Genomic DNA, 23,637 nt, shown 5'->3' on the forward strand with positions numbered 1-23,637 from the left:
GGTAGGCAACCCTCGGGGAAAAGATATACAGAAGATAATATTTGGTAATCGTAGTCCTAAATAACTATTAAAAATAGCTAGACGTTTCGAACAATGGCTCTTTATAGAGGAAGAGGGGGGAGACCACCACCTGCTCCCTTCTTTCTGGGGGGTGCGTTGCAACTCTTTACTCCCCGGAAAGGCCGGTACGCTTGCCTCCTGGCTACTTCTGGCCAGTGAATGCCGACTTTGGTCGTTATGTTTCTCAGCTTGGGGTCCTTACCACTTGCCCTTGGCAGAAGCCAAACAGGCTTGCGGGTCTCACCTGTACCAACTGGTCAGTGGGATCCTGAAGCACCAAGACTGCTCCTTCTCAAAAAAAAGAGGGTGGGAAGGTCCAGCCTGCGTAACTCAGGCAGTGGTGCGCAAAGTGAAAACAGCCAAAACCACATTCCGCTGTACAGAGGCAGCCCCTGCCACGAGAGCCAGATCAAACTGCACGATATCCCACATAGCCGTGTGGTGTCCCACCAATGGCTGTGTCTACTAGTCTAGGAGACTGGTGCGTTTGGCCTTAGAGACTTCAGAGTGCTGGCCGCGCAAAACAATGCATTCCAGAGGGCTGGCCACAACTTGAAGGTTGAGGGTCGCCACTCTGCTCTGCTCCACTCTGTGTTGATTGTTTCCTACTAACTGGTCAAAATATTCCATGAATGCTGCCACCCCCTTTGCCCGTCCCACCAAACCAAAAGATTAGTGATACTGGGGTCAGGGGAGGAATCCAAAAATCCGATCGGGTGTAAGTTTTGATTCCATAATCTGCTGGCTCAGGTTATCAACACTGCTCGATTGGGTAGCGCTTGGTCCAGCGGAAAAGGTTGAGCATAAAATTGCCCTACCCTAAGGACTTAGGCCTCTATCTTGCAGGGGACCAAGGTCCGCCCATCAACACCGTCTGTGTTCCCCGCTACGTCCAGCACTCGGCTAGACCAGGAGAGATCTGCAGTTGGTATTGCTTTGGATCCCGCCGTCTGGATCCCGGAAGTGACAGTCCTATCAAGAGTGACTGTTTCAGGATCAAGGGTGGGGGGGTGCTGAACATCGGGTCATTAGGATCAATTGCTGGTATGATCGAGCAAACCGCCGCCTGCAGGAGCAGACTGCGATGAAGCCCTCCGATCAGCAGGGGGGCGAGAAATCTACAGTTAAAAAGTTTCTTTCTTTCTTGTAAAGCAGTGCACACAAAAAGGCGATAGTGGGGTAAAAAATCAGAAAGACTTATCCTAGCCACCGAGTCGGCTGTAACGCAGGTGACAGCTAGTCAGACCAAAAACTTGGGAGAGGAAAAAATCTGATGAGCTGATCGCACCAAGACTGATAGGTGAGCCAATATGGCGCCGCCTCATTGCCTTGGTCATATGGTTCATGATGTAAGGGGAAATCTTGAAGTAAATCCTGTGTTAGCCTTACTTGCTTGGCTAATAATCCCTTGTTAGAGTTATGTAATAACCGGTTGTCTAGATATGGATTGATGTGTACTGACGTTTGGTGAAGCAGCAGCACCACCTGTTCCATCTATTCTGGTGGAACGTAGAGGGCTGTGCATAACCCAAAGGGGGGTGCACCCGAGATTCGAATACAACTGGGAGACGCGAAGAAGATGGCAACTCGCCGGGTGCATAGGTATGTAAGTAGGCCTGGCTTAAGTCGAGTGAGACTAGCCAGTCGAAACGATTGATGGATAGAAGAATGGTGTATGGCATCGCTATGCGGAACCAATCAAGGTGCACGTACATGTACTGATTCAGTCTGCCGAGGCCCAGAACTGGACGCGCGCCACCTGTAGATTTGGTACTACAAACACATTTGAGTAGAAGCCTGGACTTATTCCGGCTGATCTACTTTGTGTATGGCTCTCTTTTCCAGCAAACTGTCTACTTCCTGTCTGATTGCTTCCGCCTTGCGGGAACCCCCTGGCCGTGCTCTCAATGGGGGAGACACTTACGATGGAGATGGAGACTTCAGCAGTATCTTGTAACCGTGTGTCACCACTTGGAAAGTCCAGGAATCGGTCACCCACTTCCTCCAAACCGGACTACACCAGTGCAATCTGTGCGCGACAGGGATATGTGGCCATGGGTTCGGCAGTTGCGAGGTGTGGGTGCTCTCTTCTCTCATGTGGTTAGTTTCCCCATCGTCTGAAGCAGTCACTAAATTGTGACCTGGCCACTTGCCGAATGCATGCCTATCCCCCCCCCCTCCCGGTCCCAGAGGTAAGTGTCAAACATGCTTCTCCTGCTGCTAGGGTGGACGACCGATCGCCTGAAGAGGATGAGAAGCCTTCCTCCCTGAGGGCGTGCCGCTACTCTTCCCTCCCACGGAAGGATATGAGCGCTTGCCTCCTGGCAAACGTCGTCTTAGGGCGTTGTGTTTTCTGTGCTTGGACGCCCTCAGTTTACCCTTGGCAGTGGCCAACTGGCTAGCGGATTCATTTTGAACCATCTGGTTCGTTGCACTCGGAAGTTCCGAGACTGCACCCGCCATCTCCCCATCAAAGAGGGTAGAAGATGTCCAGTCTGCGTAACTGAGGCGGTGACGTACTCCCTGACTCAGTTCGCCGGCGAAAAGACACACGTCTAAGACCGCATTTTGTTCCACAGTAGTAGCCCCGGACAGGAGAGCCAGGTGACACTGGAGGATGTCGCACGTAGCTGTGCAGTGGCCAACCAGTAAATGTGTGGCCTGGTCTAGGAGGCTGGTGTGTTCTGCCTCCGAGATCTCAGAGTGCGCACAATAATGCGCTCCAGCAACTCTGCCCTCAGGGCTTGATGGATCGCCTCAGACTGAGCTGGCGAGAACACTCATGGAACGCGGTCGTCCCTCTTTGCTCGGTTTGCAAAACAAAAATTCAAGGTACCGGGGTCTGGGGAAGGAGCCTTGGGATACAGTTTGGGCATTTTGTTTAATCCCTCACTTTGGGGTCTGATCCTGAAACCACACCGACCGGGTAGCGTTTGGTCCAGCAGAAAGTGTTGCATAAGATTTACCCCACCTGGGGCCTTAGGCATTAACTCCTCTGCCACTGACTAACGTCCGCCCATCAACATCGTCTGCGCACCCTGCGTCCCACTCAGCACTCGGCCGGACATGCCGAAGGGGTTGCTTTGGATTCCAGCGTCTATGATCCCATAAGTGCTGAAGCAACAATAAGTAGTTGCCATAGGATTGAGGGTGGGGGTATATACATCGTATATATATATCACTAGAATCGATGATACTCAACATCACCCCCAATAGCGTGGCTCACCAAGTTGGAAGACTATGAGGGACTGCCCGAGGTACCGGCTGTATCTAATGGGCCATTCCAGTTTATATCTGCACCCCCCTGTTGATGAGCTTGTGTGTTTACTTCATACAGGGTATAATTTCCATGGGTGTATAAGTAATACAAAGTTTTATTTCCAAATCACCATACAGTAATGGAAATCCAAAACTATAGTTCCTACTTATGGTGTTGATGAGTTCCATTGTGCCACCATACAGAGTAGGATTTCCAAATATAACTCTCATCATATGCTAATTTACCAAGTTCAAAATTTTGTATTTCATAATGGAAATCCAAACTAGTCCTGATTCACGGTATTGATGAGCTCATTCGTGCCACCATCCTTATCTAATTTCAGTAATAACTATTTCATACTGGCCCAATTTTTTTACCATATACAGTCAGAATTCCAAGTTTTTTTAGTCATACTGTTGGAAATCCAGCCTCATCAACCGGTATGTGGCGAGATAAACTAGGCCATATTTTATTTAGTAGCCATAACTGCCTGGATTTCCAGGAATTTTTTTTCCATACTCATCTGGATTTCCAGATTCTGTTTCTCCATATACAGTTGGAATTCCGGGGTATTTTCCCCATCATACAGTGCTGGAAATCCGACCACATCAACAGGGGGGGGTGCAGATATAAACTGGAATGGCCCAATGCGGGCAAACTACCTCCATTCAACTTAAATATGTGAGCGAGAGCATGTTCGAGTGTGAGTCGTATGACAGGATCAGTTCCCTCTGGGGGCGCCCGTGGGTCGGCAAGAAGGGAGTCAAAACCCACAGCGAAGCCCGGACTCAAGGGAAATTCCTGAGTGCGGTACCGCGCGACGAACCCTGGCTGGCTGAAAATAGGGGGAGGCGCAACATGTGCCCTGACCCAAAAGCCCTGCCCCGAAATCGGAGGCTTGGCTGCCAGCATCCCCATTGGCATTCAGTGCCCGAGGTCCCAGAGGAGATCTGGTGCAACTAGCTTGAGCCTTAGCCTCACCCAAATCAGTGGGAGAGTCGTGGCTGGGAACAGGGGGTTTCCAGGAAGAGAGCATTTTGAATGCGAGCAATGCTTTTTGTGTTTCTTCCTGCTTGCCAACCGAGGATTTTGCCACTACTTTGCAGTACTTTGCCACTACTTTTCCGCGCTTTGCCACTACTTCGCAGTACTTAGCCACTATTTTCCCGTACTTTGCGACTAGTTTGCCTCTACTTTGCATAACTTTGCCACAACTTTGCCGTACTTTGCCACTGCTTTGCCATAGTTTTCCACTACTTTGCCACTACTTTGCCACTACTTTGCCCTACTTTGCCACTGCTTTGCCGTACTTTGCCACTGCTTTGCCGTACCTTGCCAGGACTTTGCCACTATGCAGTACTTTGCCTCTACTTTGCAGTACTTTGCCACTACTTTGCAGTACTTTGCACAACTTTGCCGTACTTTGCCACGATGTTGCCGTACTTTGACACTACTATGCAACTACTCTGCCGTACATTGCCGTATTTTGCCACTACTTCGCCACAACTTTCCCACTATTTTGCCACTACTTTGCAAGATTTTGCCACTACTTTGCAGTAATTTGCCACTACTTTGTCGTACTTTGCCACTACTTTGTGCAGTACTTTGCCACTACTTTGCCACTACTTTGCAGTACTTTGCCACTTATTTGCCGTACTTTGCCACTACTTTGCAGTACTTTGCCACTACTTTGCAGTACTTTACCACTACTTTGCCGTACTTTTCAATACTTTGCCGTACTCTGTCACTTCTTTGTCATACTTTGCCACTACCTTGCAGTACTTTGCCACTACGTTGCCATTACTTGGCACTACTTTGCAACCATTTACACACATTGCCCCTTTTGCCACTACTTTGCTACTATTTTGCCACTACTTTGCCACTAGTTTCACACTTTGCAGCACTTTGCCACTAGTTTGCCACTACTTTTCCACTATTTGCCGTACTTTGCCACTACTTTGCCATACTTTGCCATATTTTACCACTAATTTGCCATACTTTGCAGTACTTTGCCAATATTTTGTCGTAATTTGCCACTACTTTGCCACTACTTTGCCACTACTTTGCAGTACTTTGCCACTACTTTGCAGTACTTCGCCACTACTTTGTCGCGCTTTGCCACTACTTCGCAGTACTTAGCCACTATTTTCCCGTACTTTGCGACTAGTTTGCCTCTACTTTGCATCATTTTGCCACTACTTTGCCGTACTTTGCCACTGCTTTGCCATAGTTTTCCACTACTTTTCCACTACTTTGCCACTACTTTGCCACTACTTTGCATAACTTTGCCACTACTTTGTCATACTTTGCCACTACCTTGCAGTACTTTGCCACTACGTTGCCATTACTTGCCACTACTTTGCAACCATTTACACACATTGCCCCTTTTGCCACTACTTTGCTACTATTTTGCCACTACTTTGCCACTAGTTTCACACTTTGCAGCACTTTGCCACTAGTTTGCCACTACTTTTCCACTATTTGCCGTACTTTGCCACTACTTTGCCATACTTTGCCACTACTTTGCCGTACTTTGACACTACTTTGCCATATTTTACCACTAATTTGCCATACTTTGCAGTACTTTGCCAATATTTTGTCGTAATTTGCCACTACTTTGCCACTACTTTGCCACTACTTTGCAGTACTTTGCCACTACTCTGCAGTACTTTCCCACTACTTTGCCGTACTTTGCCACTATTTTGCCGTACTCTACCACTACATTGCCATATTTTGCCACTTCTTTGCCTCTACTTTGCCACTTCTTTGCCACTACTTTGCTGTATTTTGCCACTATTTTGCAGTAGTTTGCCACTACTCTGCAGTTCTTTGCCACTACTTTTTCACTATTTTGCCACTACTTTGCAGTAGTTTGCCACTAATTTGCCGTACTTTGTCACTACTTTGCCATATTTTACCACTAATTTGCCATACTTTGCCACTACTTTGCAGTACTTTGCCACTACTTTGCAGTATTTTGCCACTACTTTGCCGTACTTTGCCACTACTTTGCCACTCCTATGCAGTACTTTGCCGCACTTTGCCACTACTTTGCAGTACTTTGCCACTATTTTCCCGTACTTTGCGACTACTTTGCATAACTTTGCCACTACTTTGCCACTACTTTGCCGAACTTTGCCACTGCTTTACCGTACCTTGCCACTACTTTGCAGTACTTTGCCACTACTTTGCCATACTTTGCCACTACTTTGCAGTACTTTGCCACTACTTAGTAGTACTTTGCCACTACTTTGAAGTACTTTGCCACTACTTTGCCAATATGTTGCAGTACTTTGCCACTACGTTGCAACTACTCTGCCACAACTTTGCCATACTTCGCCACTATTTTGCCGTAATTTGCCACTACTTTGCCGTATTTTGCCACTGCATTGCAGTACTTTGCCACTATTTTGCCGTACTTTGCCACTACATTGCCAATCCTTTGCAGTACTTTGCCACTACTTTGCAGTACTTCGCCACTACTTTGTCGCGCTTTGCCACTACTTCGCAGTACTTAGCCACTATTTTCCCGTACTTTGCGACTAGTTTGCCTCTACTTTGCATCACTTTGCCACTACTTTGCCGTACTTTGCCACTGCTTTGCCATAGTTTTCCACTACTTTGCCACTACTTTGCATAACTTTGCCACTACTTTGTCATACTTTGCCACTACCTTGCAGTACTTTGCCACTACGTTGCCATTACTTGCCACTACTTTGCAACCATTTACACACATTGCCCCTTTTGCCACTACTTTGCTACTATTTTGCCACTACTTTGCCACTAGTTTCACACTTTGCAGCACTTTGCCACTAGTTTGCCACTACTTTTCCACTATTTGCCGTACTTTGCCACTACTTTGCCATACTTTGCCACTACTTTGCCGTACTTTGACACTACTTTGCCATATTTTACCACTAATTTGCCATACTTTGCAGTACTTTGCCAATATTTTGTCGTAATTTGCCACTACTTTGCCACTACTTTGCAGTACTTTGCCACTACTCTGCAGTACTTTCCCACTACTTTGCCGTACTTTGCCACTATTTTGCCGTACTCTACCACTACATTGCCGTATTTTGCCACTTCTTTGCCTCTACTTTGCCGTACTTTGCCACTACTTTGCCGTATTTTGCCACTACTTTGCAGTAGTTTGCTACTACTCTGCAGTTCTCTGCCACAACTTTTTCACTATTTTGCCACTACTTTGCAGTACTTTGCCACTAATTTGCCGTACTTTGTCACTACTTTGCCATATTTTACCACTAATTTGCCATACTTTGCCACTACTTTGCAGTACTTTGCCACTACTTTGCCGTATTTTGCCACTACTTTGCCGTACTTTGCCACTACTTTTCCACTCCTATGCAGTACTTTGCCGCACTTTGCCACTACTTTGCCACTATTTTCCCGTACTTTGCGACTACTTTGCATATCTTTGCCACTACTTTGCCACTACTTTGCCGTACTTTGCCACTGCTTTACCGTACCTTGCCACTACTTTGCAGTACTTTGCCACTACTTTGCCATACTTTGCCACTACTTTGCAGTACTTTGCCACTACTTAGTAGTACTTTGCCACTGCTTTGAAGTACTTTGCCACTACTTTGCCAATATGTTGCAGTACTTTGCCACTACGTTGCAACTACTCTGCCACAACTTTGCCATACTTCGCCACTATTTTGCCGTAATTTGCCACTACTTTGCCGTATTTTGCCACTACATTGCCAATCCTTTGCAGTACTTTGCCACTACTTTGCAGTACTTCGCCACTACTTTGCCGCGCTTTGCCACTACTTCGCAGTACTTAGCCACTATTTTCCCGTACCTTGCGACTAGTTTGCCTCTACTTTGCATCACTTTGCCACTACTTTGCCGTACTTTGCCACTGCTTTGCCATAGTTTTCCACTACTTTTCCACTACTTTGCCACTACTTTGCCACTACTTTGAAGAACTTTGCCACTACTTTGCCGTACTTTGCCACTGCTTTGCCGTACTTTGCCACCGCTTTGCCGTACTTTGCCACTATGCAGTACTTTGCCACTACTTTGCAGTACTTTGCCACTACTTTGCAGTACTTTGCCACTACTTTGCCATACTTTGCCACGATGTTGCCGTACTTTGCCACTACTATGCAACTACTCTGCCGTACATTGCCGTATTTTGCTACAACTTCGCCACTACTTTGCCTCTACTTTGCCACTATTTTGCCGTACTTTGCCACTAGTTTGCCACTACTTTGTTACTAGTCTGGCACTTTGAACTACTTTGCCACTACGTTGCCACTACTTTGAACTACTTTGTCACTACTGTGCCACTATTTTACAACTAATTTCACACTATGCACTACTTTGCCACTAGTTTCACACTTTGCAGCACTTTGCCACTAGTTTGCCACTACTTTTCCACTATTTTGCCGTACTTTGCAACTACTTTGCCATACTTTGCCGTACTTTGCCACTACTTTGCCATATTTTCCCACTAATTTGTCATATTTTGCCACTACTTTGCAGTACTTTGCCACTACTTTGCAGTATTTTGCCACTACTTTGCAGTACTTTGCCACAACTTTTTCACTATTTTGCCACTACTTTGCAGTACTTTGCCACTAATTTGCCGTACTTTGCCACTAATTTGCCATATTTTACCACTAATTTGTCATATTTTGCCACTACTTTGCAGTACTTTGCCACTACTTTGCAGTATTTTGCCACTACTTTGCCGTACTTTGCCACTCCTTTGCTGTACTTTGCCACTCCTTTGCAGTACTTTCCCACTACTTTGCAGTACTTTTCCACTACTTTGTGCAGTACTTTGCCACTACTTTGCAGTACTTTGCCACTTCTTTGCCGTACTTTGCCACTACTTTGCAGTACTTTGCCACTACTTTGCAGTACTTTACCACTACTTTGCCGTACTTTGTCAATACTTTGCCGTACTCTGTCACTTCTTTGTCATACTTTGCCACTACTTTGCAGTACTTTGCCACTACTTTGCAGTATTTTGCCACTACTTTGCCGTACTTTGCCACTCCTTTGCTGTACTTTGCCACTCCTTTGCAGTACTTTCCCACTACTTTGCAGTACTTTACCGCACTTTGCCACTACTTTGCAGTACTTTGCCACTATTTTCCCGTACTTTGCGACTACTTTGCATAACTTTGCCACTACTTTGCCACTACTTTGCCGTACTTTGCCACTACTTTGCCACTAGTTTCACACTTTGCCACTATTTTGCAACCAGTTTCACACTATGCACTACTTTGTTACTAGTTTGTCACTAGTTTCACACTTTGCACTACTTTGCCACTACTTTCACCGTTTTGACCACTTTGCCACTAGTTTCAGAATTTGAACCTTTTTGCTACTACTTTGCAACTATTTTGCACTACTTTGCCACTGTATTGCCACTAGTTTCCCACTATTTTGCCACTACTTTGCAAGATTTTGCCACTACTTTGCAGTAATTTGCCACTACTTTGCCGTACTTTGCCACTACTTTGCAACTACTTTGCAGTACTTTGCCACTACTTTGTCGTACTTTGCCACTACTTTGTGCAGTACTTTGCCACTACTTTGCAGTACTTTGCCACTTCTTTGCCGTACTTTGCCACTACTTTGCAGTACTTTGCCACTACTTTGCAGTACTTTACCACTACTTTGCCGTACTTTGTCAATACTTTGCCGTACTGTCACTTCTTTGTCATACTTTGCCACTACCTTGCAGTACTTTGCCACTACATTGCCATTACTTGCCACTACTTTGCAACCATTTACACACATTGCCCCTTTTGCCACTATTTGCTACTATTTTGCCACTACTTTTCCACTATTTTGCCGTACTTTGCCACTACTTTGCCATACTTTGCCACTACTTTGCCGTACTTTGACACTACTTTGTCATATTTTACCACTAATTTGCCATACTTTGCAGTACTTTGCCAATATTTTGTCGTAATTTGCCACTACTTTGCCACTACTTTGCCACTACTTTGCAGTACTTTGCCACTACTCTGCAGTACTTTCCCACTACTTTGCCGTACTTTGCCACTATTTTGCCGTACTCTACCACTACATTGCCGTATTTTGCCACTTCTTTGCCTCTACTTTGCCGTACTTTGCCACTACTTTGCCGTATTTTGCCACTACTTTGCAGTAGTTTGCCACTACTCTGCAGTTCTCTGCCACAACTTCTTCACTATTTTGCCACTACTTTGCAGTACTTTGCCACTAATTTGCCGTACTTTGTCACTACTTTGCCATATTTTACCACTAATTTGCCATACTTTGCCACTACTTTGCAGTACTTTGCCACTACTTTGCCGTATTTTGCCACTACTTTGCCGTACTTTGCCACTATTTTCCACTCCTATGCAGTACTTTGCCGCACTTTGCCACTACTTTGCCACTATTTTCCCGTACTTTGCGACTACTTTGCATATCTTTGCCACTACTTTGCCGTACTTTGCCACTGCTTTACCGTACCTTGCCACTACTTTGCAGTACTTTGCCACTACTTTGCCATACTTTGCCACTACTTTGCAGTACTTTGCCACTACTTAGTAGTACTTTGCCACTACTTTGAAGTACTTTGCCACTACTTTGCCAATATGTTGCAGTACTTTGCCACTACGTTGCAACTACTCTGCCACAACTTTGCCATACTTCGCCACTATTTTGCCGTAATTTGCCACTACTTTGCCGTATTTTGCCACTACATTGCCAATCCTTTGCAGTACTTTGCCACTACTTTGCAGTACTTCGCCACTACTTTGCCGCGCTTTGCCACTACTTCGCAGTACTTAGCCACTATTTTCCCGTACTTTGCGACTAGTTTGCCTCTACTTTGCATCACTTTGCCATTACTTTGCCGTACTTTGCCACTGCTTTGCCATAGTTTTCCACTACTTTTCCACTACTTTGCCACTACTTTGCCACTACTTTGAAGAACTTTGCCACTACTTTGCCGTACTTTGCCACTGCTTTGCCGTACTTTGCCACCGCTTTGCCGTACTTTGCCACTATGCAGTACTTTGCCACTACTTTGCAGTACTTTGCCACTACTTTGCAGTACTTTGCCACTACTTTGCCATACTTTGCCACGATGTTGCCGTACTTTGCCACTACTATGCAACTACTCTGCCGTACATTGCCGTATTTTGCTACAACTTCGCCACTACTTTGCCTCTACTTTGCCACTATTTTGCCGTACTTTGCCACTAGTTTGCCACTACTTTGTTACTAGTCTGGCACTTTGAACTACTTTGCCACTACGTTGCCACTACTTTGAACTACTTTGTCACTACTGTGCCACTATTTTACAACTAATTTCACACTATGCACTACTTTGCCACTAGTTTCACACTTTGCAGCACTTTGCCACTAGTTTGCCACTACTTTTCCACTATTTTGCCGTACTTTGCAACTACTTTGCCATACTTTGCCGTACTTTGCCACTACTTTGCCATATTTTCCCACTAATATGCCATACTTTGCAGTACTTTGCCAATATTTTGTCGTACTTTGCCACTACTTTGTCACTACTTTGCCGTATTTTGCCACTACTTTGCAGTACTTTGCCACAACTTTTTCACTATTTTGCCACTACTTTGCAGTACTTTGCCACTAATTTGCCGTACTTTGCCACTACTTTGCCATATTTTACCACTAATTTGTCATATTTTGCCACTACTTTGCCACTACTTTGCAGTATTTTGCCACTACTTTGCCGTACTTTGCCACTCCTTTGCTGTACTTTGCCACTCCTTTGCAGTACTTTCCCACTACTTTGCAGTACTTTTCCACTACTTTGTGCAGTACTTTGCCACTACTTTGCAGTACTTTGCCACTTCTTTGCCGTACTTTGCCACTACTTTGCAGTACTTTGCCACTACTTTGCAGTACTTTACCACTACTTTGCCGTACTTTGTCAATACTTTGCCGTACTCTGTCACTTCTTTGTCATACTTTGCCACTACTTTGCAGTACTTTGCCACTACTTTGCAGTATTTTGCCACTACTTTGCCGTACTTTGCCACTCCTTTGCTGTACTTTGCCACTCCTTTGCAGTACTTTCCCACTACTTTGCAGTACTTTACCGCACTTTGCCACTACTTTGCAGTACTTTGCCACTATTTTCCCGTACTTTGCGACTACTTTGCATAACTTTGCCACTACTTTGCCACTACTTTGCCGTACTTTGCCACTACTTTGCCACTAGTTTCACACTTTGCCACTATTTTGCAACCAGTTTCACACTATGCACTACTTTGTTACTAGTTTGTCACTAGTTTCACACTTTGCACTACTTTGCCACTACTTTCACCGTTTTGACCACTTTGCCACTAGTTTCAGAATTTGAACCTTTTTGCTACTACTTTGCAACTATTTTGCACTACTTTGCCACTGTATTGCCACTAGTTTCCCACTATTTTGCCACTACTTTGCAAGATTTTGCCACTACTTTGCAGTAATTTGCCACTACTTTGCCGTACTTTGCCACTACTTTGCAACTACTTTGCAGTACTTTGCCACTACTTTGTCGTACTTTGCCACTACTTTGTACAGTACTTTGCCACTACTTTGCAGCACTTTGCCACTTCTTTGCCGTACTTTGCCACTACTTTGCAGTACTTTGCCACTACTTTGCAGTACTTCGCCACTACTTTGCCGCGCTTTGCCACTACTTCGCAGTACTTAGCCACTATTTTCCCGTACTTTGCAACTAGTTTGCCTCTACTTTGCATCACTTTGCCATTAATTTGCCGTACTTTGCCACTGCTTTGCCATAGTTTTCCACTACTTTTCCACTACTTTGCCACTACTTTGAAGAACTTTGCCACTACTTTGCCGTACTTTGCCACTGCTTTGCCGTACTTTGCCACCGCTTTGCCGTACTTTGCCACTATGCAGTACTTTGCCACTACTTTGCAGTACTTTGCCACTACTTTGCAGTACTTTGCCACTACTTTGCCATACTTTGCCACGATGTTGCCGTACTTTGCCACTACTATGCAACTACTCTGCCGTACATTGCCGTATTTTGCTACAACTTCGCCACTACTTTGCCTCTACTTTGCCACTATTTTGCCGTACTTTGCCACTAGTTTGCCACTACTTTGTTACTAGTCTGGCACTTTGAACTACTTTGCCACTACGTTGCCACTACTTTGAACTACTTTGTCACTACTGTGCCACTATTTTACAACTAATTTCACACTATGCACTACTTTGCCACTAGTTTCACACTTTGCAGCACTTTGCCACTAGTTTGCCACTACTTTTCCACTATTTTGCCGTACTTTGCAACTACTTTGCCATACTTTGCCGTACTTTGCCACTACTTTGCCATATTTTCCCACTAATATGCCATACTTTGCAGTACTTTGCCAATATTTTGTCGTACTTTGCCACTACTTTGTCACTACTTTGCCGTATTTTGCCACTACTTTGCAGTACTTTGCCACAACTTTTTCACTATTTTGCCACTACTTTGCAGTACTTTGCCACTAATTTGCCGTACTTTGCCACTACTTTGCCATATTTTACCACTAATTTGTCATATTTTGCCACTACTTTGCAGTACTTTGCCACTACTTTGCAGTATTTTGCCACTACTTTGCCGTACTTTGCCACTCCTTTGCTGTACTTTGCCACTCCTTTGCAGTACTTTCCCACTACTTTGCAGTACTTTTCCACTACTTTGTGCAGTACTTTGCCACTACTTTGCAGTACTTTGCCACTTCTTTGCCGTACTTTGCCACTACTTTGCAGTACTTTGCCACTACTTTGCAGTACTTTACCACTACTTTGCCGTACTTTGTCAATACTTTGCCGTACTCTGTCACTTCTTTGTCATACTTTGCCACTACTTTGCAGTACTTTGCCACTACTTTGCAGTATTTTGCCACTACTTTGCCGTACTTTGCCACTCCTTTGCTGTACTTTGCCACTCCTTTGCAGTACTTTCCCACTACTTTGCAGTACTTTACCGCACTTTGCCACTACTTTGCAGTACTTTGCCACTATTTTCCCGTACTTTGCGACTACTTTGCATAACTTTGCCACTACTTTGCCACTACTTTGCCGTACTTTGCCACTACTTTGCCACTAGTTTCACACTTTGCCACTATTTTGCAACCAGTTTCACACTATGCACTACTTTGTTACTAGTTTGTCACTAGTTTCACACTTTGCACTACTTTGCCACTACTTTCACCGTTTTGACCACTTTGCCACTAGTTTCAGAATTTGAACCTTTTTGCTACTACTTTGCAACTATTTTGCACTACTTTGCCACTGTATTGCCACTAGTTTCCCACTATTTTGCCACTACTTTGCAAGATTTTGCCACTACTTTGCAGTAATTTGCCACTACTTTGCCGTACTTTGCCACTACTTTGCAACTACTTTGCAGTACTTTGCCACTACTTTGTCGTACTTTGCCACTACTTTGTGCAGTACTTTGCCACTACTTTGCAGCACTTTGCCACTTCTTTGCCGTACTTTGCCACTACTTTGCAGTACTTTGCCACTACTTTGCAGTACTTTACCACTACTTTGCCGTACTTTGTCAATACTTTGCCGTACTGTCACTTCTTTGTCATACTTTGCCACTACCTTGCAGTACTTTGCCACTACATTGCCATTACTTGCCACTACTTTGCAACCATTTACACACATTGCCCCTTTTGCCACTATTTGCTACTATTTTGCCACTACTTTTCCACTATTTTGCCGTACTTTGCCACTACTTTGCCATACTTTGCCACTACTTTGCCGTACTTTGACACTACTTTGCCATATTTTACCACTAATTTGCCATACTTTGCAGTACTTTGCCAATATTTTGTCGTAATTTGCCACTACTTTGCCACTACTTTGCAGTACTTTGCCACTACTCTGCAGTACTTTGCCACTACTTTGCCGTACTTTGCCACTATTTTGCCGTACTTTACCACTACATTGCCGTATTTTGCCACTACTTTTCCACTATTTTGCCGTACTTTGCCATACTTTGCCACTACTTTGTCGTACTTTGCCACTACTTTGCCATATTTTCCCACTAATTTGCCATACTTTGCAGTACTTTGCCAATATTTTGTCGTACTTTGCCACTACTTTGTCACTACTTTGCCGTATTTTGCAACTACTTTGCAGTACTTTGCCACTACTTTTTCACTATTTTGCCACTACTTTGCAGTACTTTGCCACTAATTTGCCGTAATTTGCCACTACTTTGCCATATTTTACCACTAATTTGTCATACTTTGCCACTACTTTGCAGTACTTTGCCACTACTTTGCCATATTTTCCCACTAATTTGCCATACTTTGCAGTACTTTGCCAATATTTTGTCGTACTTTGCCACTACTTTGTCACTACTTTGCCGTATTTTGCAACTACTTTGCAGTACTTTGCCACTACTTTTTCACTATTTTGCCACTACTTTGCAGTACTTTGCCACTAATTTGCCGTAATTTGCCACTACTTTGCCATATTTTACCACTAATTTGTCATATTTTGCCACTACTTTGCAGTACTTTGCCACTACTTTGCAGTATTTTGCCACTACTTTGCCGTACTTTGCCACTACTTTGCCACTCCTTTGCCGCACTTTGCCACTACTTTGCAGTACTTTGCCACTATTTTCCCGTACTTTGCGACTACTTTGCATAACTTTGCCACTACTTTGCCACTACTTTGCCGTACTTTGCCACTACTTTGCCACTAGTTTCAAACTTTGCCACTATTTTGCAACTAGTTTCACACTATGCGCTACTTTGTCACTATTTTGTCACTAGTTTCCCACTTTGCACTACATTGCCACTACTTTGCCACTATGCACTACTTTGCCACCATTTTGACGTACTTTGCCACTACTTTGCAGTACTTTGCCACTACTTTGCCGTGCTTTGCTACTACTTTGCCGTATTTTGCCACTACTTGCCACTACTTTGCAACTATTTTCACACTTTACCCCTTTTTCCACTACTTTGCTACTATTTTGCCACTAGTTTACTCTTTGCAGCACTTTGCCACTACTTTACCACTACTTTGTCACTAGTTTGGCACTTTGCACTACTTTGCCATTACTCTGCCACTCTTTTGCACTACTTTGCCACTACTTTGCCACTATTTTGTCAATACTTTGCCACTACTTTTTAGCACTTTGCCACTAGTTTGCCACTACATTGCAACTAGTTTCACACTTTGCCCCTTTGCTACTACTTTGCCCCTATTTCGCAACACTTTGCCACTACTTTCCCGTACTTTGCCACTATTTTGCCGTACTTTGCTACTACTTTGCAGTATTTTGCCACCACTTTGCTTTTACTTTGCCACTACTTTGCCGTATTTTGCCACTACTTTGCTGTACTTTGCCACTACTTTAAAACTACTTTGCCATACTTTGCCGTACTTTGCCACTACTTTGCCATATTTTCCCACTAATATGCCATACTTTGCAGTACTTTGCCAATATTTTGTCGTACTTTGCCACTACTTTGTCACTACTTTGCCGTATTTTGCCACTACTTTGCAGTACTTTGCCACAACTTTTTCACTATTTTGCCACTACTTTGCAGTACTTTGCCACTAATTTGCCGTACTTTGCCACTACTTTGCCATATTTTACCACTAATTTGTCATATTTTGCCACTACTTTGCAGTACTTTGCCACTACTTTGCAGTATTTTGCCACTACTTTGCCGTACTTTGCCACTCCTTTGCTGTACTTTGCCACTCCTTTGCAGTACTTTCCCACTACTTTGCAGTACTTTTCCACTACTTTGTGCAGTACTTTGCCACTACTTTGCAGTACTTTGCCACTTCTTTGCCGTACTTTGCCACTACTTTGCAGTACTTTGCCACTACTTTGCAGTACTTTACCACTACTTTGCCGTACCTACTTTGCAGTATTTTGCCACTACTTTGCCGTACTTTGCCACTCCTTTGCTGTACTTTGCCACTCCTTTGCAGTACTTTCCCACTACTTTGCAGTACTTTACCGCACTTTGCCACTACTTTGCAGTACTTTGCCACTATTTTCCCGTACTTTGCGACTACTTTGCATAACTTTGCCACTACTTTGCCACTACTTTGCCGTACTTTGCCACTACTTTGCCACTAGTTTCACACTTTGCCACTATTTTGCAACCAGTTTCACACTATGCACTACTTTGTTACTAGTTTGTCACTAGTTTCACACTTTGCACTACTTTGCCACTACTTTCACCGTTTTGACCACTTTGCCACTAGTTTCAGAATTTGAACCTTTTTGCTACTACTTTGCAACTATTTTGCACTACTTTGCCACTGTATTGCCACTAGTTTCCCACTATTTTGCCACTACTTTGCAAGATTTTGCCACTACTTTGCAGTAATTTGCCACTTCTTTGCCGTACTTTGCCACTACTTTGCAGTACTTTGCCACTACTTTGCAGTACTTTACCACTACTTTGCCGTACTTTGTCAATACTTTGCCGTACTGTCACTTCTTTGTCATACTTTGCCACTACCTTGCAGTACTTTGCCACTACATTGCCATTACTTGCCACTACTTTGCAACCATTTACACACATTGCCCCTTTTGCCACTATTTGCTACTATTTTGCCACTACTTTTCCACTATTTTGCCGTACTTTGCCACTACTTTGCCATACTTTGCCACTACTTTGCCGTACTTTGACACTACTTTGCCATATTTTACCACTAATTTGCCATACTTTGCAGTACTTTGCCAATATTTTGTCGTAATTTGCCACTACTTTGCCACTACTTTGCAGTACTTTGCCACTACTCTGCAGTACTTTGCCACTACTTTGCCGTACTTTGCCACTATTTTGCCGTACTTTACCACTACATTGCCGTATTTTGCCACTACTTTTCCACTATTTTGCCGTACTTTGCCACTACTTTGTCGTACTTTGCCACTACTTTGCCATATTTTCCCACTAATTTGCCATACTTTGCAGTACTTTGCCAATATTTTGTCGTACTTTGCCACTACTTTGTCACTACTTTGCCGTATTTTGCAACTACTTTGCAGTACTTTGCCACTACTTTTTCACTATTTTGCCACTACTTTGCAGTACTTTGCCACTAATTTGCCGTAATTTGCCACTACTTTGCCATATTTTACCACTAATTTGTCATACTTTGCCACTACTTTGCAGTACTTTGCCACTACTTTGCCATATTTTCCCACTAATTTGCCATACTTTGCAGTACTTTGCCAATATTTTGTCGTACTTTGCCACTACTTTGTCACTACTTTGCCGTATTTTGCAACTACTTTGCAGTACTTTGCCACTACTTTTTCACTATTTTGCCACTACTTTGCAGTACTTTGCCACTAATTTGCCGTAATTTGCCACTACTTTGCCATATTTTACCACTAATTTGTCATATTTTGCCACTACTTTGCAGTACACTACGTGAAATTGTGAAAATACAGATTGTATTCATCAGTAGATTAGCCTGTATTATCAGAAAATCAATGAGAATACAGGGAAATGTAACATTTTATTCATGTAAATACAGTGTGAATACAGCCTGTCTTCACGTGTATTTGCACTCATTTAATACAGGGATAATACACTTCCTTTATTGACCTGCATTCACAGTAAATGCATTTCTGTATTTACCTGCATCAGTGTTGTATTTTCTGTGAATAAATGTTGATACAGGAAGTCTATTATTCATGTATTAATTTAGCGTATAGATACAGATTAATACAGGGACTTATCTTCCTGGATTCATACCTGAGCAGCTTAATACATGGAATGCATTCACACTGATTTGTATAAATACAACCCGATTCGAGATCTGTATTTTCATGCATTTATACAAAACCAGCTTAATTCAAACACTGTATTTTCGTGGACTCACAAAAATACATGGAATGCATTCACATTGATATGTATAAATACAACCCAATTCAAGATCTGTATTTTCATGCATTTATACAAAACCAGCTTAATTCAAACACTGTATTTTCGTGGAATCACAAAAATACATGGAATGCATTCACATTGATTTGTATAAATACAACCAAATTCAAGATCTGTATTTTCGTGAAATTACAAAAATACAGGGAAGCATTTATACTGTAAAATGACTAATTTTCACTGGGTTTAAATTTCACTGATTTACCATTTCAGGCATATTCAGTGGGTATTAAATTCACGGTTTCGTCATTAAGATAATGTGTTCTATGCTAAATTTTACATATTCACTGTGTTTTAATTTAGCGCATTTTTCCAGTCAGCGAAATAAGCTAAATTTAAACCCAGTGAATAATTACCCCCTTTACAGTATAAAATATTGGTTGATGTAGTAATGGTAGATGCTGTATCACTTTTATAGAGGGCTACTTCATTCATGGTTTCTGGGAAAAGATATTTGAACCATGGGCGTATTCCACAGTTTAGTTTTTACACAAAGAATTCTGTGAAAGGTATTCATATGCCCACATGATTGGCGCATGCATTCTGAAGTAAGAATGGCGAGGACATTGTTATCTTCTTTAGAGAACTTTATGAAGAAAACAAAATCCAGATACAGTCATTTAAAATTATTAGCTGGAGCAATGACAGTGGGGTTATTCCTTGTAACTCATGGGAACAGTGGCCAGCAGTCTCATACATAGATACATACATTCAGCATACACACACAAATCTATATATACCTTAATATAGAAAATACATTATGATTTATTAGTACTCATCACAAAACAATGAAAACGTGTAAACACATAAATGTTTGAAACCTTTGCAAAAAATACTCCATAAATGTTAATAAATAAGACCCCACCCCTCAAAAAATAACAATAAATGTGAAAGAATTTCTTAAAACTTGTAAATAATAACATACAATCCTCCCACACATGTAAATACAATAAGAAATAAAAAAACTCGACCCCCTTCCCTATGTAAAAATTAAATGTGAAAAATTACCCCCCCCCCCGTAAATATGAAAAATCCTTTAAACTTGTAAATGATAGCATAACACGTCCCTCGAATGTAAATACTATAAAATAATGCCCCCCCCCCAACGAAAATAATAAATAAATGTGAAACATCCATTAAAACTTGTAAATGGTAACATGTCAGTGTCTCAAATGTAAAAAAAAATGAAAACACTCCCCCACATATAGTTAAAAAGCGACACTATCAAAATTAAACACATGAGGAAACCCCATTCCTCAAAAAAAAAATTATCACACACAGCTGGTTGGATATTTTTTTCCTGGTTTTTGCCTTTCTGTAAACACTTTTGAGCGGAGTCTTTTTTTAACCAATCTTTTCATTATGCCTTTGTCATGAAGACGACGATCTAGTGAAGAGATGAGCTCATTTTTTTGGAGCAGCTCTCCATCTTGGTGATTTGAGGAGAGAGCCATCCTCCTGGTCCTCTTCACTGGACATCAATTCAGGGTCCACTTCTTTCCACATGGCTCTCTCCTCTTCATTCTCTAAGACTCGTGCGTCTCTGCATTGTCTGTAAGAAAACATTCGATGACATAAATACTAATGTAACAATTACAACTTATAGTAAAGTGTCAAGTAGTCAACAAAAATACAATTGTAATTGTATTACCGATAATCAGCAAAATGTTATTATTACATGAAAACAAATATATAACTGCTGATTATGGTGAAATAGTTAAATCACAATAAATTAATGTGATAAATTATTGAGTGTTGGAGAACACAAATTTATTGTATATTCTAACAATATATTTATAATTTATCACAACATACCTGCCAGCGTAGTGTGTTTAGACGCTTCGCCATCTTATTTTTGTTTTTTAATGCTGGGTTTTGTCCTTCTCTAGCATGTATCCTCTTATTTTCATAAGCTTTTCGTATAGCGACTAGAAAGAAATTGATAAAGCAACAGTACTACAATGCAACTAATATAGAATGAGTTGAATAGTATTCTTCAATAGTAATATATTCAAGTTACTTCATAACTCATTAAAATTCATCAAAAATTCAAACAAGTCATGTCTCTTTGATAGCACATTGAAACACATGAAATTGTGGTTGGGTATCACAATAGAAGACAGGATTTGCATGAAACAGTCAAGGTTGTGTTAGTTTGCCATAGGGATACATGTAATTTCAAAGAAATACAACAGTACTGTGACTCAAAGTGAAGATTAAACGTATCAATAACGAATAATTAATATGAATAAAGTGTTCCCGATAGGAATCAACTATTGGAACATCAATGAAAACCACAAAGCAATAACCATATGGTTCACTTCTTGAGTTACAGGTATAATTGTCAACAATAAGCAAAGCAGTAACAGATAATTACATTTTTACTTACATTGATACTCATTATCTGAATATTTGTCGTCAAACTTTAATCTTAATTGGTCCATAATCTTTTCTCTTATCTGTATTGTGTTCAGCATTCCAACTATTAACAAAAAACAAAAACTGAATAAACTAATGCTGATAAAAAAGATAAAATTACCTAACGATGACAAACCATAGACCCTATAATAATCTATTATAAAGTACATGGACGAACATAATATGATACACATGAACCTGTTGAGTCATCTTGTCAACTTCTTTAATTGCACATGTATGCAAAATTATCGATCAAACAGTATTGCTACAAAGTTTTACATAAAAAAAAATTAATATTTCTTAATTTGGTTGCCCTTTTGGGGTTTTAATCACACACAGTGGTTCACAACTGTTTCTTTTCAGTTTGTGTTTATATGTATGGCATGTTACAGACTAAATATTATGTTTGTGAACTCACCCAGCAATAGCATCAAATGCCAAACTCTGATTATGTGCACATAATTGCTTGATTCTCATCTATAAAAAAACACAGAAAACAAGATCAATTACAGCAGTTGGTTATACCATAGATCCTCTAAAAGGGTCTATGGTTATACTAAATCTTAAAGGTAAATGAAATTGACAAATCAGTGTCATGCAGAGCTTAAATAAATATTCATTTTAATTTCTAAATTTGTTTCACAAACCCCAATTCTCCCCACGTCTTTCATTAAACTGCACATATTTGCAAAATAATTCAATACAGCATCGGATTGGTTTGTAGCATGTGTAAATGTTTAAGCAACACTTACCGAAAGCCCTGATGGTGTTCTAATTTTTTGTTTTTTTGTTGACTGTGTCTGACATTGTTGTTGCCGTTGCTGCCGTTGTTGTAGTATAGAATCTTCAACTTTTTTTTCCAGATTTTTTAATCTAGACAATATGCAGTCTTTCAAATCTTCTTGCTGTGATGACATGTTGCTGCAAGTTTCCTGGAGAGAATTAAAATTCTCATATATAAATTGAAAGTCTGTAAAGAAGCACATATGCAAATTTGTTAATGTGTGTTAAAGTTCTAAACAAAAGAGAGAGTACATCCTGTGAAGAAGCCTATTGTTTGAAACTATTGTGTACTTGACTTTTAATCAGGATCCACAACATATGGTACACAGGATATGCTGACAAAACAATGCTTTGAGTGTCTATGCCCATACATAAACGAAATATAGGAAAGGCTACTAACATAGCAAATATATCAGATAAATACACCAACACTGTAGGAAAAATTAAACGTTATATATTTAATCTTAGATCCAGGATCGGCGCCACAAATAACTAGAAAGGTGCAAATGCGATTGATCGAAATTAACTCGCATATAAAACTGAACAATTACCTGCAGTCTGACTATCTTGTGCATACCCCACAGTATTTGAATTCTGTTGTTGAAGTGGCTGTCTTGGCGTTGACCATCTTGGTGGCTGGGTTGTCTGTGCATTTAGGTCGAATAAAGTGGATGGTGAGGGTGGCTGTCTTGGCGTTGACCATCTTGGTGGCTGGGTTGTCTGTGCATCTAGGTATAGAGTGGATGTTGAGCATGAGGCTCCAGAGGCTGAACCATGATGGCTGAACTCAACTAGCCGGGTAAAACGGAGTACTACTATTGAAATCAGATTCGGCAAAACTTGATGAAGCGTTTTCTTCCATAATGTTGTTGAATGCTTCATTAGCATTTAGACGTCTTCTTGAATTCATGTTAGGATGTTGAACTTCGGGTGTAAAGTTGAAGAAGACTGTTCACGTCAGCACGGATGCAATGACAAACATAGACTGTAGTTTGTGTACACGAAAGGTTGTCGTATGGTGGCGCTGTTGTGACTACCTAGCTGTATCATTAAAACGTATGCCTAATTCTTTTTTTTTAAGTGTTTGTAAATCCACAATATGCAAATATCGCATATAAAAATTAATTTTCAATCCTTGATGTGCATTTGTTTCAATAACAGCTGAAG

At 41.7% G+C, this 23,637-nt stretch overlaps 2 protein-coding genes across 3 annotated transcripts in view; both read right to left on the reverse strand.

Moving 5' to 3' along the window:
• Nucleotides 1–2,523, reverse strand: part of LOC146742791 (RNA-binding protein 42-like) — a 32,995-nt gene extending 30,472 nt beyond the window's left edge. The window contains exon 1 of the mRNA XM_085499466.1: nt 2,379–2,523. Within this exon, the coding sequence (XP_085355592.1) occupies nt 2,379–2,523 (145 nt within the window). The remainder of the gene's footprint in view (nt 1–2,378) is intronic.
• Nucleotides 2,524–20,879: 18,356 nt separating this feature from the next.
• On the reverse strand, nt 20,880–23,479 carry LOC144344887 (uncharacterized). Of its 2 annotated transcripts, none has more exons than XM_085499029.1 (5): nt 23,022–23,268; nt 22,440–22,619; nt 22,106–22,164; nt 21,659–21,751; nt 20,880–21,197 (listed from the first exon to the last, which is right to left on the reverse strand). In XM_085499029.1, exons 1-4 carry the CDS (start codon nt 23,121–23,123, stop codon nt 21,688–21,690), a joined length of 405 nt encoding a protein of 134 aa, XP_085355155.1. In that variant the 5' UTR covers nt 23,124–23,268; the 3' UTR covers nt 20,880–21,197; nt 21,659–21,687. The 2 variants fall into 2 exon arrangements, with proteins under 2 accessions (XP_085355155.1, XP_085355154.1); XM_085499028.1 differs by having other exon boundaries at nt 20,890–21,197; nt 22,440–22,657; nt 23,022–23,479.
• Nucleotides 23,480–23,637: the final 158 nt, after the last annotated feature.

The sequence above is a fragment of the Saccoglossus kowalevskii genome, chromosome 5 (genome assembly GCF_978046115.1).
Source record: "Saccoglossus kowalevskii chromosome 5, keSacKowa6.1, whole genome shotgun sequence".
In the NCBI taxonomy this organism is placed as follows: Eukaryota; Metazoa; Hemichordata; class Enteropneusta; family Harrimaniidae; genus Saccoglossus; species Saccoglossus kowalevskii.